The sequence below is a fragment of the Callorhinus ursinus genome, unplaced genomic scaffold (assembly GCF_003265705.2).
Source record: "Callorhinus ursinus isolate GAN/ISIS: 27379988/994484 unplaced genomic scaffold, GSC_fseal_2.0 scaffold34, whole genome shotgun sequence".
NCBI lineage: Eukaryota > Metazoa > Chordata > Mammalia > Carnivora > Otariidae > Callorhinus > Callorhinus ursinus.
In genome coordinates this window covers 3,031,650-3,048,105 of record NW_027397096.1, presented here as the reverse complement: position 1 = coordinate 3,048,105, position 16,456 = coordinate 3,031,650, and the positions used below count along the sequence as shown (strand labels likewise).

The 16,456-nt window shown below is 38.7% G+C and overlaps 1 protein-coding gene and 1 pseudogene across 2 annotated transcripts in view; both read right to left on the bottom strand.

The window, feature by feature from the left end:
* SSH2 (slingshot protein phosphatase 2) overlaps positions 1 to 5,414 on the bottom strand; it is a 242,734-nt gene extending 237,320 nt beyond the window's left edge. The window contains exon 1 of one of the 2 annotated variants that reach the window (XM_025851382.2): positions 5,148 to 5,414. In XM_025851382.2, the coding sequence (XP_025707167.1) occupies positions 5,148 to 5,210 (63 nt within the window). In that variant the 5' untranslated portion in view covers positions 5,211 to 5,414. The remainder of the gene's footprint in view (positions 1 to 5,147) is intronic. The other variant, XM_025851385.2, reaches the window with a different exon arrangement.
* An 8,191-nt stretch (positions 5,415 to 13,605) lies between these two features.
* Positions 13,606 to 14,159, bottom strand: LOC112808325 (peptidyl-prolyl cis-trans isomerase A pseudogene; annotated as a pseudogene).
* Positions 14,160 to 16,456: the final 2,297 nt, after the last annotated feature.

The following is a 16,456-nucleotide window of genomic DNA, read 5'->3' as shown; positions in this document are numbered from 1 at the left end:
TTTAAGTGATATGGCACATAGATATATATCTATGACATATATCAAACTTTAAAAGAACCAAATATACAAAATTATACAGACAGAATTTCAGCTATATAAAATATATATACAATTGTACAGGACATATCTTTCATTCTCTTTTCTGTGCTTTTCTGTATTTTCCAAAATTTCCTACAATGACCATGTATTATTTCTATAGTGCGAGAAAGTTTCTAAAGCTATCTTCAAAAAATTAAAAAGCATCACTTTTAAGTATTTATACTTCAGACAAATTAATTTCATATTTGCTAGTTTTATTTTCTCTGGGAGAAAGGTGTAGTCATATTTGAATATATATAAAATATACATATAATTCAATAATATCTTATTTATCCAGCATCACATATGGAAATGAATTTCCCATTAATTAAAATGTGCATCATAAACTTCAAAACTTCAGTGAAATTTTGATGGATATCTATCTCAAAATACAATTCACTCAATCCTGACCGCTTAAATGAAGACAAAACAAGATGAAGCCTTATTATGATTATTCAGGGTCATTATTATGACCACATAATAGTAGCTCTGAGGGACCACCAGGTCTTAGAGAGGGATCTGTCCTTACATTCAGTAGTCCATAACTGCTAAATTTTTTCTTATGCCAGCTATTTATAAATCTTCTTCTTCCTCCCTTGCTATAAAACCATCAGCTATCATTTTTCAGAATTGTAAGCAGCCGGTCTTTAGCAGCACCAGCCACACTTTTTATTCCTATTTTGCTGTTGATAATCTTCTTAGAGTAAGAAAAACTAAATATCCAAGTTTTAAGAATTATGTGTAAAGTAAGAGATAATAGGCTTCAAATAAAGGTATCACCTAAAAATGATTTGCACAGACATAGATGATTTTGTTCTAGTTACAATATAAATGAACTGCAAAGAGTATGAGTTCTTGATTGTATGTATCTCAAGTCTTGGTTCCTTTACTATACTGGCAGTCAAGTTCTCAGGATCAGAAACTCATATCTGTTTCACATCATGGAAAGAGATGTGGACCAGGAGCCAAGGAACTTAGTTCTAGTGCAGGTTCTGACAGTAACCAGTTTTGTAACCTTCAGCAAGTCTTTTAACCTTGGTACATGTCCTGCATAACTTAGGAGGCTGCCATAGAGTTAAATTAGATCACAAACACAAAAACACTCTGAAAAGTATAAAGCACTACACAAAAGTAAAATATTTTTATGGTATTTCACTGTGTTTATATGACCATGGATCAACATAGGTATCCATTCAGAAAATTCATAACAGAAAGAAGGAAAGAGATAATTCTTAAATTGCCTATCAATGAGGAAATATCTATTATCTTAGAAGAACAATACATTCCAAAGTTGGCACCTCTGATTCCTCCTCCCCTATATCCAATCAGTTCCCAGGTCCTTTGTGTTTTCTCCATAATCCCTCACATCTGTCCCTTTCTTTCCATTACCACTTCACATCCCCAGTTTAGGCCTTTATTATCTCACACCTGGGCTACCGTAATAACCTCTAACTGACTCCACTCATGGCCTCCCTCTGCCTCTCTCAAATCCTTCTGGCCAACAGCTGCCAGATGAATTTTCTTAAAACACCACTGTGATCCTATCTGCTCAGAAACCTCTTTAGACTCTCCATTACCTTCCCTATCAAGTTCAAACTCCTAAACTCAGCAGTCCCTGTGCAGTCCCAGCTTCCTCTTCACCTTTATTTCTTACTACTCTTCCAAAGAAATCCTTCCTCAAACTGGTCTAGTTAAGTCCTTCAGATAGACCTTGTGCTTTTCTGCCTGTAAGTTTTGGTAATACAGCTTCTCTCCACCTGGAATACTATTTCCCAGGCCCTACCCCAGCCTATAAATATTTTACCCATACTTCAAGGCTGAGTTTGAAACCACGTACTATATATACTTCTTTTTGATTACCACAAAGGAAAAGATAGAAGATTCTAAAGTTAAATACATCTCTAACAGCTGAGTGACACTGGGCACATTCCTTAATAGCTCTTTGCCTCAGTTTCTTCATCTGTAAGACAGGGATAATAGCAATTTCCTTTGGACATAATGTAAGGAGTAAATGAGTTAATCCACGTAAATCACTTGGCATGATCCCTGGCATAGACGAAAACCCAAAAAATGTTAGCTATTGTTATTATTACCCTTGCCATTAGTGAATTTATCTTAATCTGAATTCAGACAATACTTATGGCCATTACAAACTAGCTGTTCATGTACATACAGTATCATTTCCCTCACTCTCTTTTTCTACCCTCTTATCTCACATTTGTTCTTCTTCCTATCCCCTCCCAAGATTGCATGATACTGATACATGGGATCAATGTCTTATACATCTTACTATCTGTAATAATCACTCATACCCAGTAGATGATCAATAGATTTATTTAATCCCCAGTGAATGAATATTGAAGAGCTGACAGTATTAAAATGTCCTATACCACCTATAGTGAAAAAGTAAAATAAAATGTTTAAAATTATTAATTAAAAAAATCTAAATTTCCAGTCTCAGAAAATTAAATCTCTCCTTTCATGATTCTCTAGACTTTTTTTCTTTTTTCTTTTTTTTTTTTTTTGCTCTTTTACCTTTAAAACAACTTAAACTATTCATGCAACAAGAGATACAACAGCAAATATATGTAGGTCAGACAGCAGCCAAATATTGGAACACAAGAACCACAGGACAACTCAGCTGAACATAGCTATGGATGAAGTGAAATAGGAAGACAATTTAAGGGGAAAGGTAACTGGCTCATCAGTCATACAAACACACACACCCACACCCATACACACACCAGTCCCAGGATTCTTTTACACCCAGGGCCACATATAAACAGCTGAGATAACCAGGCTACTACAGCAAGCAGATGTAGAAATACCAGTCAGTTAGCTCAACAACTGAGCTTACCACATGATCAATTACCTATCTCAAAAGTGGCTATTAACATACCTCAATATTCTAATAACTAAGGTTTGGCTAATTAAGTCTTATCAAGTAGATACGGCCTTACTGTACACTAATCATTTGCCTCAAGAGACTAAGTATAACTTGATATATGTATGTTATTATCATAGCATAAGCTATTTTTTTTAAAGATTTTATTTATTTATTTGAGAGAATGAGAAAGAGAGAGCACATGAGAGGGGCGAGGGTCAGAGGGAGAAGCCGACTCCCTGCTCAGCAGGGAGCCTGATGCGGGACTTGATCCTGGAACTCCAGGATCATGACCTGAGCCGAAGGCAGTCGCTTAACCAACTGAGCCACCCAGGCGCCCCATAGCATAAGCTATTTTTAACAATGCCCAGGGAAAATGATGTTACCATAATACTGGTTTCTAGTGTATCTGCATGACTCTACTAACTTTCAGTTGCTTTCTCAGCCAAAAACAGGCCTGGTGACCACTATCCTCAAAGGGTTTACTAGTAGAGAGAAGTAAGATGGTTTGTCTTCAGAGGACCCTAAAACGTTTTATCAGCTTTGAAGTGCAACTATTCTCAAATCACAAAATATTAAGAGTTGAAAGAGCCTTAGAAGTCCCCCACTGAAGGAGTTATTTATACTAACTTCCAAGCAAAAGGCCTTTCTTTGAATACTTTCTCTGAATACTTTAAGTAATGGACACTCACTATTTTTGCAAGGCAATCCACTTCACTGTTACAAAGTCCTTCCTTAAAATCATTGGAAATCTGCCTCCCTGAACTTTTACCCAAAGATCATAGTTCTGCTCTCTGGAACAATACAAGTTAACCTCTGAAATATAATCAATTCTAGAATTAGGACATAATTGTCAATTTGGTCACACAAAATACAAAAGAAAGCTCGGGAAAAAAAAAAAAGAAGAAACCACCACTATACACAACAAAATTTTGAAATTCAGGAAACTATGTTGAAATCACAACCCACCATAGTTTCAAGATATCAAAACCCACGCCTCAGTAAACATACAAATATTAAGAATAACCTGATATTTTACAGTGGAAGGTGGTACAGTGTTTACTGAATTCCTTTTGGCAACTTGAAACTACTAAATCCACCAACACAGTTTTAAAAATTACAATTTTGTAGGAAGCTCAAGACGGTTTTTCAAATTGCCCATATTTTCATTCTATTCCCTTCTAAAACATCTGCATGTTTTTGAAAGATCCCACTTCGCCCCACTGGTGCAATACTTTATGTATTTATTTTTAATATTTTATTTTTTTAAATAAATATTTTCAAGAATAAAGCCTAAAAGAATGGGGTGTAAAGGAGTGGGGGTGGGGCTAGCAGGGAAGTCGAAGAATTGCCCAGCAGGAAAAGGCTGGTTACTGGGTATTTTCCTTCTGGAAGCATGCTTCACTGGCATAGGTATCTGAAGTAAGGAACCATACAAACACGACCCAAGAACAAGAACGATCATGAGCAATGAGTGTTAAGGCATTAATGTCTGTGAGATGTAAATGAATTGGCACTGGTCATCAAGCACCGCCAGACGCTTCAGGACCTCTTAGAGAAAAGGTAAGAGGTCCAAGAAGCAGAGACCACGGCCACCCTCTGCGGGAGGAAACGAGGGAAGAAACCAAGGAGTAAGTACCAGCTCAGCAGTCCAATGAAGCCCGAACAGTACCAGAGCACAAAAAAGACGGCAAGTGACTAGGGGGAAGGCACACAACCCGGAGAGCCTGAAGAAGGGGTTGCAGTGTGCGAATACCGAACGGGTCCAAGAAATGGGTGTGGGTAAGGGGCTGTGGTGTGTGTAAGGGGCAACGCAGGAGTCCCATGGTCCTCTCCCTGCAGCAGAGCAACAGAGGGTACAAGGAAGGGGGAGGGTGAAAAGCAAGAATGACTCATTCCCGAAAGGAAGTGTTCAAGCCATAGGAAAGCATGCTACGGAGGGCGGGGGGGTTTCAGGGCGAGGACTGTGAGAGCCAGGTGCCCAGAGTGATGCGGGCAAACCCCAACGTCCCGTAGTTCCCGTAGCTCGTCTTTAAGATGGGGTGTGGGGGGGTTTCGCGGCAGCCGAGTGCCAAGGCCTGGGAAGCGGCGCGGCGCGTGCGCAGTGGCGCTCGGCGGGACCCGCTGAGGCAAAGCGGAGCCGCAGTGACAGAAGCGAGCGGAGCTGCTGCCGGGTGGGACTCACCGAGGCGCAGGGGCTGGAGGTGGTGCTGGGGGTAGGCGACCGCTGGACCGTGACCAAAGCCATCTAGGCGCTGCTAGGTTGTTCCGGGCAGGGCATTCTTGTCCTGAATGTGGGGGGGGGGGGCGGGGGGGGACGGAGCCGGGATGGGGAAAGGGGTATGGGATGGGGGTGAGGGGTAAGGGGAGGAGGAGGAGGCCGCGGGAACGGCCACAGGCTCCGCACCCACCACCGGACTCTCGCCTACTGACGCGCCGAACGGGCGGCGGGCGGGCGGGCGGGCTGTTCGGCAGCAGCGGGGCACAATGAGCGCTCCCAGTGCGCAGGCGCCACCTGTCAGCAACCGCCTCTCCCCTCGGCGCGCGCCGCCGCCTCGGCGTAACCCTTGAGTTGCCGGAAGCCGGCTGGGTGTTTGCGTCTCCGGCCGCCGCCCGGTCCCGGGTTTCCTCCTTCGCTTTGGAATCGCGCGGTTTGCCCGAGTCTAGAGGCAGTGAGCTGGGATGCGGGAGGGGCCCCGGGGCGGGGGGCCGCTGGAATCCCCAGCCCTGAGAGACGACCATTTTATGAGGTGGGGGCGCACAGCTTAAGCGATTTTAGGGAAAGGAAACTGAGGTGAAAATCCTGAGGGAAAGACGTCTGGTGGGAAAGGGCTCCGTCGGGTTTCAAAGGCTTTCTCTAGATGGGAGTGAGACTGGACTGGAGACCCTCTTGGCGCGACCAAAGACGAGTTTATCCCCTTTTGACCCGGCTCTTGGGGGCTTTTTCTGAGCTTTACCACCTTCTGTCTCAGAGCCCATGTTTTATGATGAGACTTTATGAAAGAAAGAAGGGTTTTTAATTTTATACCCTGGCAAGCTTCAGGGTACCCCTCACGCTTCCTTTATTACCCTGGCCCCTGTCTAAGGACTCGTTCATTATTCCTAAGGTGGAGAGAGGCTGCATGAGCCCGGGAGGCCGAGAAGGCTGGGCTCGCGGAATTATAAGGGTCCAACCTGCTGTTTACCTCCCACTTGCTTCCTGCTGGAAGAAATTCTCTTAAATAGGATTTGCTCCTTGAGATTTTTTACTCCTTCGGCTCTAGATTTCATGATTGCATAGACCTACGTGAAATGTAGATTATTAAATATTTTAACGGAATACTTTTCTAAAAGATAAACCGTCAACCGACGGAAGTAATGAAAAATCAAGATTAAAAGAGGGGGGAAATCTCACTATGCAAATACCATTGATTATTTACACAGAGAAAGAGTTGACAAAGCTATTTCTCAACTTGAGTGCATGCTCTGGAATATACCGCCATACATATCAAAGCTATAGAAAACACACACGTTAAGGAGTTTGCAGTTATTAAAGCCTCCTGCTCCTGTTGTCACTCAAACTCTTTGGATCTCATTGCTTTCTTTAAACTGACAGGGCTGTCATGAGCTCCTTCTGGCTGCTGTATGGTTAAGTGCTACTAGAGCCCTCTGTGCTGAGCCTTTGTTCTCTCCCTGGGGCCCTGCGGTTGAAATAATTAGCAGGGAGGTTCCATCAAGAATCAGACACTGAGGGTCCCTGTACTGTATAGTCCTGTGTAGAATGAATTGCAGAGAAGCCAGCTGGTAGGCTTTTGCCCCCTGGTGGTGGTCAAGAGTGCCTGCGAGACAAAATTAAACAAAGATGTATGGTTCACCGATTAACAATCTGTTTTTTTCCCAGAGCTGCGTACGTAGTAAACAGGAAAAGAAAAGACAAAGTTCAGAAATAAGAACTTTGAACCAATGCTTAGAAGACCAAACAGGAAGTTATATGCATAGCTAAGAAACATACATAGCTGAAAGCTGAATGAACTCAGATAAATGAAACATGTGGTTTAGAAATCAAAGCATCATTCCAGAAAAAGTATTATTCAAATCAATAGGTCTTAGTAATGTACTTGTATGTTATTTTTCTTAGTGACTCAGGGATAGCAACACTGATTATCTAGTTTTGTGTAGCAACATAATATTAAGAAATTCTTTTGGCAGATGACTTAATTCCATTAATCTTACCTTGGGAAAGATCACTACCATAGGAGTCAGGAGACCTGGCTCCTAGCTCCACCTCTGTGAAGTCTTAGGCAAACGGCTTAAACTTTTTGAGCATTAGTTTCTACAATGGATCGCTAACTCACAGAATTTTCCTGTGATCAAATGAGATAATGCATGGTAAAGTACAGTATAAACTATAAAGCCCTGTATGTAGTTAAGATAACTTTATTATTCTCTAAAGTTTGTTCCAAGTTCAGTCAGCTTTTTTTGAGTGTACCCTATGTGTAGAAAATAGCATCAAGCAAAAAGGGAATAAAAAGGACTTAAAAAGACATGATTCATGCCTTTTCTTAATAGTAAGAGAAGTAGATTAGTGGTGAAGATATGTCTCATTTGCAGGCAGATATAGAAGATCTTTGTTAAACATAACTGGGGTGATAAAATCCTGGTCAAAATTAGGATTATAAAAAAAATTGAAATTAGGGACACCTGAGTGGCTCAGTTGGTTAAGCGACTGCCTTCGGCTCAGGTCATGATCCCAGGTTCCTGGAATCGAGCCCCATGTTGGGCTCCCTGCTCAGCAGGGGAGTCTGCTTTTCCCCCTACCCCTGCTCATGTGCTCTCTCTCACTCACTCTCTCTCTCTAAATAAATAAAATCTTTTTTAAAAATTGGAATTACAAAGTACCCAGATTCACATTAAGTTTATTTGTATCAGGAAGTTAATTTATTAATTTACAGAGGAAATAGCTCTTCCTGGTATATAACCTTTTAAGGAAACTAAGGTTTGGAAATTACTGGTGCATGTTCATTAATCACCATTAATTGAGAAAATATTGAGTATGTATTATATGCTACACACTGTTTTGAGAACAAAATAAAAGTCTATCTTTCAGGGGCTCAAAGCCTATTAGCAGGGAAAAACACACCAAATAATGACATAATGGCTTAGTGGCACTGCAGTTTCAGTCACCTTTGCTAGGCCCCCAAGGGGGATACATATACAGGAGAAGCCTAGATATGTACAAAGTGCTTTAGAAACTCAGAGGAAGAGGTCTGGGAAAATGCACAGTTTATGATACTGGCTTTCAGGCTTTGGTTGCAGAGCTAGATCACATGTGAGCATTCGAAATCTATGCTCTCTGCCCCATTTATACCTGTTCTTCCCTAGGCTCCACCCTGGTTCCTACTTGGTCTTCTGGTGATCTGAGGGAGGAAGTATCTACTTTTAATAGAGAAAATACCCTAGATCCTCTTAGTATGTTAGTTGAATTTGAGAAGAGAGAGACTAAGAGCAGGATTCCCAAAAGAGGCAGCCGGGGACAGAAGTCCTCCTACTTCTAACACCTTTATTCTTCCCACCTGTGATAATGGAGGCCTACTTGTGCCATTGGAATTCTTTTTTTTTTTATTTTTTTTTTAATTTTTTATTGTTATGTTAATCACCATATATTACATCATTAGTTTTTGATGCAGTGTTCCATGATTTCATTGTTTGTTCATAACACCCAGTGCACCATGCAAAACGTGCCCTCCTCAATACCCATCACCAGGCTAACCCATCCCCCCACCCCCCTACCCTCTAGAACCCTCAGTTTGTTTTTCAGAGTCCATCATCTCTCATGGTTCGTCTCCCCCTCTGACATACTCCCCTTTTCTTCCTCTCCTGTTATCTTCTTCTTTTTCTTTTTTCTTAAAATATGTTGCGTTATTTGTTTCAGAAGTACAGATCTGTGATTCAACAGTCTTGCACAATTCACAGCGCTCACCGTAGTGTGCCATTGGAATTCTAACCCTTAACTTGTATCATCATTTCTTCAGGGGTGAAATCATAAGAGAACTTTTGAAATTCTTTTTTTTTTTTTAAAGACTTTATTTATTTGACAGAGCGAGACACAGTGAGAGAGGGAACACAAGCAGTGGGAGTGGGAGAGGGAGAAGCAGGCTTCCTGCTGAGTAGGAAGCCCGATGTAGGGCTCCATCCCAGGACCCTGGGATCATGACGCGAGCCGGAGGCAGGCGCTTAACGACTGAGCCACCCAGGTGCCCCAGAACTTTTGAAATTCTTGAGATCCGTTGGTTCTTAAGCTTTGAGAACTTGATGAAAACTCTTAACTCTCCAGAAAGATATACTTGCACATTTCATACACTCACTGAAATCCATTGAGAGGCCTCAGGTTAAGAATCCTGATCTGGTTTGCAACGACATGGATGGAATTAGAGGGTATTATGCTAAGCGAAATAAGTCTACTGGAGAAAGACAATTATCATATGATCTCACTGATATGTGGAATTTGAGAAACAAAACAGATAATCATAGGGGAAGAAAGGAAAAAATAAAACAAGACGAAACCAGAGAGGGATCCAAACCATAAGATACTTTTAATCATAGGAAACAAACTAAAGGTTGCTGAAGGGGAGAGGGGTGGAGGAATGGGGTGACTAGGTGATGGACTTTAAGGCAGGCATGTGATGTAATGAGCACTGGGTATTAAATAAGAGTGATGAATCACAGACCTGTACCTCTGAAACCAGTAATACATTATATGTTATTTAATTGAATTTAAATTTTTTAAATGTTTAAAAATAATAAAATATCAAAAAAAAAAGAATCCTGATCTGGGGCTTTTCAACTCTTTTTCATATCATGACATCCATAGAAATGATATTTGTATCATTTATCACTGGGATAAACTAAAAGGGATTTGGATAAACTAAAGGGGATTTGGAGGCAACTATATGGGGCTTGTTGAAAAAAACTTTTTATATAATATAATGGGAAAAAATTAAGCATTAAGGATGATATTAGGGCGCCTGGGTGGCTCAGTTGTTAAGCGTCTGCCTTCAGCTCAGGTCATGATCCCAGGGTCCTGGGATCGAGTCCCACATCGGGCTCCCTGCTCAGCGGGAGGCCTGCTTCTCCCTCTCCCACTCCCCCTGCTTGTGTTCCTGCTCTCGCTGTGTCTCTCTCTGTCAAATAAATAAATAAAACCTTTTTTTAAAAAAAAGGATGATATTAAATATTGAATTTGTATGAGCTTCTGAATAGTCTTCTCAAAAATTAAATGAAAAACCTGAGATTGCTTCTATAAACATAATATTTTCTATGTAGGTTTTTAAAAGCATTATTACAATATTATTGACTACTCTCTTTGTTGTACCTTTCACCTCCATGACTTATTTATTTTATTACTGTGAATTTCTACCACTTAATCCCCTTCACCTATTTTACCTCAACCCCCACATCCCTCCCCTCTGGCAACCACCAGTTCGTTCTCTGTATTTATGAGTGTATTTCTGCTTTTTTTGGTTTGTTTTGTTTTTTGGATTCCACATGTAAGTGAAATCATATGTCTTTGTCTGACTTATTTCACGTAACATAATACTCTTCACGTACATCCATGTTGTTGCAAGTGGCAAGATTTCATTCTTTTTTATGACTAATATTCACATATATATATATTCATATCTATCTATGTATCTATCTACCACATCTTCTTTATTCACCCGTCTATCAATGGATACTTGGGTTGCTAACATATCTTGGTTATTATAAATGCTGCAATAAACATAGGGGTGCATATATCTTTCCAAATTGGTGTTTTCTTTCTTTTTTTTTTTTTAGGTAAATACCCACTAGTAGGATTACTGGATCATATTGTAGTTCTATTTTTAATTTTTTGAGTGATCTCTATGCTATTTTCCACATTGGCTGCACCAATTTACATTCCCACCAACAGTGCACAAGGGTTCCCTTTTCTCCACATCCTTGCCAACACTTGTTATTTCTTATCTTGATACTAACCATTAAGACTGGTGTGAGACAATATTTCATTGTAGTTTTGATTTGTCTTTCCCTGATGACTATTGATGTTGAGCATCTTTTCATGATTCTGTTAGCCATCTGTATGTCTTTGGAAAAATGTCTAGTCAGGTCCTCTGCCTATTTTTAATCAGATTATTATTTTTTTTTAGTGTTGAGTTGTATAAGTTCTTTGTATAATTTAGATATTAACCTCTTTTTGGTCATATCATTTGCAAATATCTTCTCCCATTCAGTAGGCTGCATTTCTGGTTTGTTGATTGTTTCCTTTGCTGTGCAAAAGCTTTTTATTTTGGTGTAGTCCCAATAGTTTATTTTTTATTTTGTTTCCCTTGTTTGATGAGGCGTATCCATAAATATGTTGCTAAGGCCAAAGTCCATACTTATGTTTTCTTTTAGGAATTTTATAGTGTCAGGTCTCACATTTTGGTCTTTGATCCATGTTGAGTTTATTTTTGTGTGTGGTATAAGAAAGTGGTCCAGTTTCATTCTTTTGCATGTAGCTGTCCAGTTTTCCCAGCACTATTTATTGAAAAGACTATCTTCATTGTATGTTCTTGCTTCCTTTGTCAAAGATTAATTGACCATATAAGTATGGGTCTATTTCTGGGCTCTCTATTTTGTTCTATTGTTCTATGTGTCTGTTTTTGTGCCAGTATTATCCTGTTTTGATTATTATAGCTTTATAGCATATTCTGGAATCTGAGATTGTGATACCTCCAGTGTTGCTCTTCTTTCTCAGGATTGCTTTGGCTATTCAGGGTCTTTTGTGGTTCCATACAAAATTGTAGGATTATTTGTTCAAGTTCTGTGAAAAATGCTATTGGTATTTTGATAGGGATTATGTCGAATCTGTAGATTGCTTTGGATAGTAGGGATATTTTAACAATACTCTTCCTATCCATGAATATGGTATATCTTTCCATTTGTTTGTGTTATCTTTAATTTCTTTCACTAGTGTCTTATATTATCCATATTTTAGGTCTTTCACCTTCTTGGTTAAATTTATTCCTAGTATTTTATTCTTTTTGGTGCAATGGGAGTGTATTTTAAATTTCTCTTTCTGCTACTTTGTTATTAGTCTATGGAAATGCAACAGGTTTCTGTATATTAAGTTTATACCCTGTATATATTACTGAAATAATTTATTACTTCTAATAAATGGTGGAGTCTTTAGGGTTTTTTATATAAAGTATCATGTCATCTGCAAATAGGGATAGTTTTACTTCTTCCTTACCAATTTGGATGCCTTTTATTTCTTTTTCTTGTCTGATGGCTGTGGCTAGGAATTCCAGTACTATGTTGAATAAAAATAGTGAGAGTGGACATCCTTATCTTGTTCCTGATCTTAAATGAAAAGCTTTCTGTTTTCACCATTAAGTCTGATATTAGCTGTGGGTTTTTTATTTATGGCCTTTATGATAGTGAGGTATGTTTCCTCTAAACCTACTTTGTTGAGAGTTTTTATCATGAATAGATTTTTGCATTTTATCAAATGCTTTTCTGCATCTGTTGAGATGATCATAAGGTTTTTATCCTTCCTCTTGTTAATGTGATAAATCACATTGATTGGTTTGTGAATATTGAGCCATCCTGGGGTAAATCCCACTTGACTGTGGTGAATGATCCTTTCAATGTACTGTTGAATTTGGTTTGTTAATTTTGTTGAGGATTTTTGCATCTATGTTCATTGGGGATGTTGGCCTACATAGTTTTCTTTTTTTGTAGTGTCTTTATATGGTTTTGGTATCAGGGTAATTCTGGCCTCATAGAATGAATTTGGAAGTTTTCCTTCCTCTTCTATTTTTGGAATAGTTTGAGTAGAATAGGTATTAACTCTTCTTTAAATGTTTGGTAGAATTTATTAGTGAAGCTATCCAGTCCTGCACTTGTTGGGAGTTTTTTGAGGACCTACTCAATTTCATTACTAGTAATCAGTCTTCAAATTTTCTATTTCTTCCTGATTCCATTTGGAAGATTGTATGTCTTGAGGAATTTATCCATTTCTTCTATGTTGTCCAATTTGTTGACATATAATTTTTCATAGTTTTCTTTTATAATCCTTTGTATTTCTGTGGTGTCAGTTCTTCTTTCTCCTCTTTCATTTCTGATCTTATTTATTTGAGTCCTCTCTTTTTTTCTTGATGAGTCTGGATAAGTTTATCAATTCTGTTTATCTCTTCAAAGAACCAGTCATTGGTTTCATTGATCTTTCTATTGATTTTTTAAGTTTCTATTTCATTTATTTCCACTCTAGTCTTTATAATTTCCTTTCTTCTACTAACTTTGGGCTTTGTTTGTCCTTCTTTTTCTAGTTCCTTTAGGTGTAAGTTTACATCGTTGTTTTGAGATTTTTCTTGTGTCTTGAGGTGGATCAGTATCACTGTAAACTACCCTCTTAGAACTGCTTCTGCTGCATCCCAAAGATTTTGGACCATTTTGCTTCCGTTTTCATTTGTTTCCATGTTTTTGTTGTTATTGTTGTTGTTTAGTTTTTATTTCATAATCATAAACTTAACTCTGCAATCCAGCTAGACTTTGAGGGGAGTAAGGAAAATATGGAACCCATAGAACTGCAGTGAGAGCGCAAAGATTATAGGGTATTTGAAGCAGATGGGGGTGAAGGTGTACTTTTCTGAGCTACAGAAGGAATGGTTTGGTAGTTAAGATAAAACACAAGTCAAATTTATTAGATTTGTCCACAGTCAGCAATGGTGATCTTCTTGCTGGTCTTGCCATTCCTGGACCCAAAGTGCTCCATTGCTTCCATGATATTCATGCCCTCTTTCACCTTGCCAAAGACCACATGCTTGCCATCCAATCTCTCAATCTTAGCTGTGCGGATGAAAAACTGGACACCATTTGTATTGGGCCCAGCATTTGCCATGGACAAGATGCCAGGACCTGTGTGCTTCAGGATGAAATTCTCATCATCGAATTTCTCCCCATAGATGGACTCGCCACCAGTGCCATTATGGCCTGTGAAGTCACCACCCTGGCACATATATCCCAGAATAATCCTGTGAAAACTGGAAACCTTATTATCAAATCCTTTCTCCCCAGTGATCAGAGCAGGAAGGTTCTTTGCTGTTTTTGGAACTTTGTCTGCAAACAGCTCAAAGGAGGTGTGGCCCAAGGGCTTGCCATTCATGGCAATGTTGAAGAACATGGTGGGGTTGACCATGACTGGCGGCGTGGGCAGCTCTGGGGTGGTGGCATATGCAAGGCTGTGTCCATGTACTTTTTGATTTCCTCTTTGATATCTTTGTTGACTATTGGTTGTTTAGTAGCATGTTGTTTAGCCTTAATGTGTTTGTGTTTTTTCCATTTTTTTCCTTATAATTTTTTCTAGTTTCATACTGTTGTGGTCAGAAAAGATGCTTGATATGATTTCAGTCTGCTTAAATTTATTGAGACGTGTTTTGTGGACTAACATGTGATCTATCCTGGAGAATATTCCATGTGCACTTGAAAAGAATGTCTATTCTGCTATTAGGGGATAGAATGTTCTATATATATATATATATACATATATATATATATATATATCTGTTTATCCATCTGGTCTAATGGGTTATTCAAAGCCACTCCTTCCTTATTGATTTTCTGTCTGGATGATGTATTCATTGATGTACGTGGCATATTTAAGTCCCCTACTATTATTGTATTACTGTCAACTTCTCCCTTTATATCTATTAATATTTTTCTTTATGTATTTAGGTGCTCCTATGTTGGGTGCATAGATATTTACAATGTTGATCTTGCTGGATTGACTCCCTTATCATTATGTAATGCCCTCTTTTTCTCTGGTTACAGTCTTTGTTTTAAAGTCTATTTTGTCTGATACAAATATTGCTACCCTGGCTTTTTTTTTTTTTTTTCACTTCTATTTGCATGGAACATCAATTATCCTTATCCCTTCACTTTCGGTCTGTATGTGTCTTTAAGTCTGAATTGAGTCTCATAGACAGCATATGGATGCATTTTGTTTTTTTGTTCATTAAGTCACCTGATGTCTTTTGATTGGAGCATTTACATTTAAAGTAATTATTGATAGGTATGTGCTTATTGCAGTTTGTTGTTTTGTGGTTGTTTTTGTAGTTCTTCTTTGTTCCTTTCTTTTTCTCTTGCTCTCTTCCCTTCTGGCTTGATGGCTTTCTCAGATTTTTTCTTTTTCTTTTTTGTATATCTGTTTTAAGTTTTTTATTTGTGGTTACTATGAGGTTCATATATAACATATGTGTAGAGGCAGTCTGTATTAAGTTGATGATCACTTAAGTTAACATATGTGCTGAAGAACACGTTCTAAAGGCACTAAATTTTACTCCCCCTCCATGTTTTATGTATGTGATATTATATTTTACATTTTTATTTTGTGTATCCCTTGACTAATTTTTATAGATATAATTGATTTTACTGTTTTTGTGTTTTAACCTCCTTATTGGCTTTGTAAATGATTAATCTACTACTTTACTGTATGTTTGCTTTTACCAGTGAAATTTTTTCATAGTTTTCTTCTAGTTATGTTCTTTTCTTTCCATTTAAAGAAGTCCCTTTAGGGGCTCCTGGGTGGCTCAGTTGGTTAAGTGTCCGACTCATGGTTTTAACTCAGGTCATGGTCTCCAGGTTATGAGACCAAACCCCATGTTGGGCTCCTCGCTAGGTATGGAGCCTGGTTGGGATTCTCTCTCTTCCTCTCTCTCTGCCCTTCCTGAGCCCCCCTCACACACTCTCGCTCTCTTAAAAAAAAATAATTCCCTTTAAACAAAGAACAGAAGAAACAAAAAAAGGAATTCCCATTAATAGTTCAGGTCATCATTCAGAATTTAAGAAGAGGTCAAGAGCTTCCCAGATAAACAAAAGTTAAAGGAGTTCATCACCACTAAACCAGTCTTATAAGAAATGTAGAGTTTTGTGATTGAAATGACTGCATATAATTCCTGAACAAGACAATTTAACAATGATCACTTGGTAGTAATTTTTGATGAGAATATAATTCATGCAACTAGGTGATAAATTTAAAACAATTTTCACAACAATTAAAAACTTACAAGTATAAATTATATTTGACTCTAACAGCTCTTACTCTTTCCCACTGGCAAATGTAATGTGGCAATATCTTATGATTACATGACTGGATTTAGAATATCCAAATATATTTTCATATCAAGTATATATTACAAAATAATGATGAAGCTCTAATTTGCTGAGTATGACTATGTTATTACAATGAAAATTCTGCAGCTAACTTGGATGTAACTAAAAGGACACATCAGCCATAAACAAAGGGAATAATTCAATATATATGAAGAGAGAGATTGGGAGCTGAGTCCATAAGGAGTATCTGGCAGGTCTCCCTGCCTTTCCTGGCCATACCTTGGGCTGTGAGTCCTGCCCCTTGGTTACCTGGAACATGCAGGTAGCTCTAAGGCTCAATGTTTATGACAAGCAGCAATACTCACTGCAACTGGCTTTGGAAAG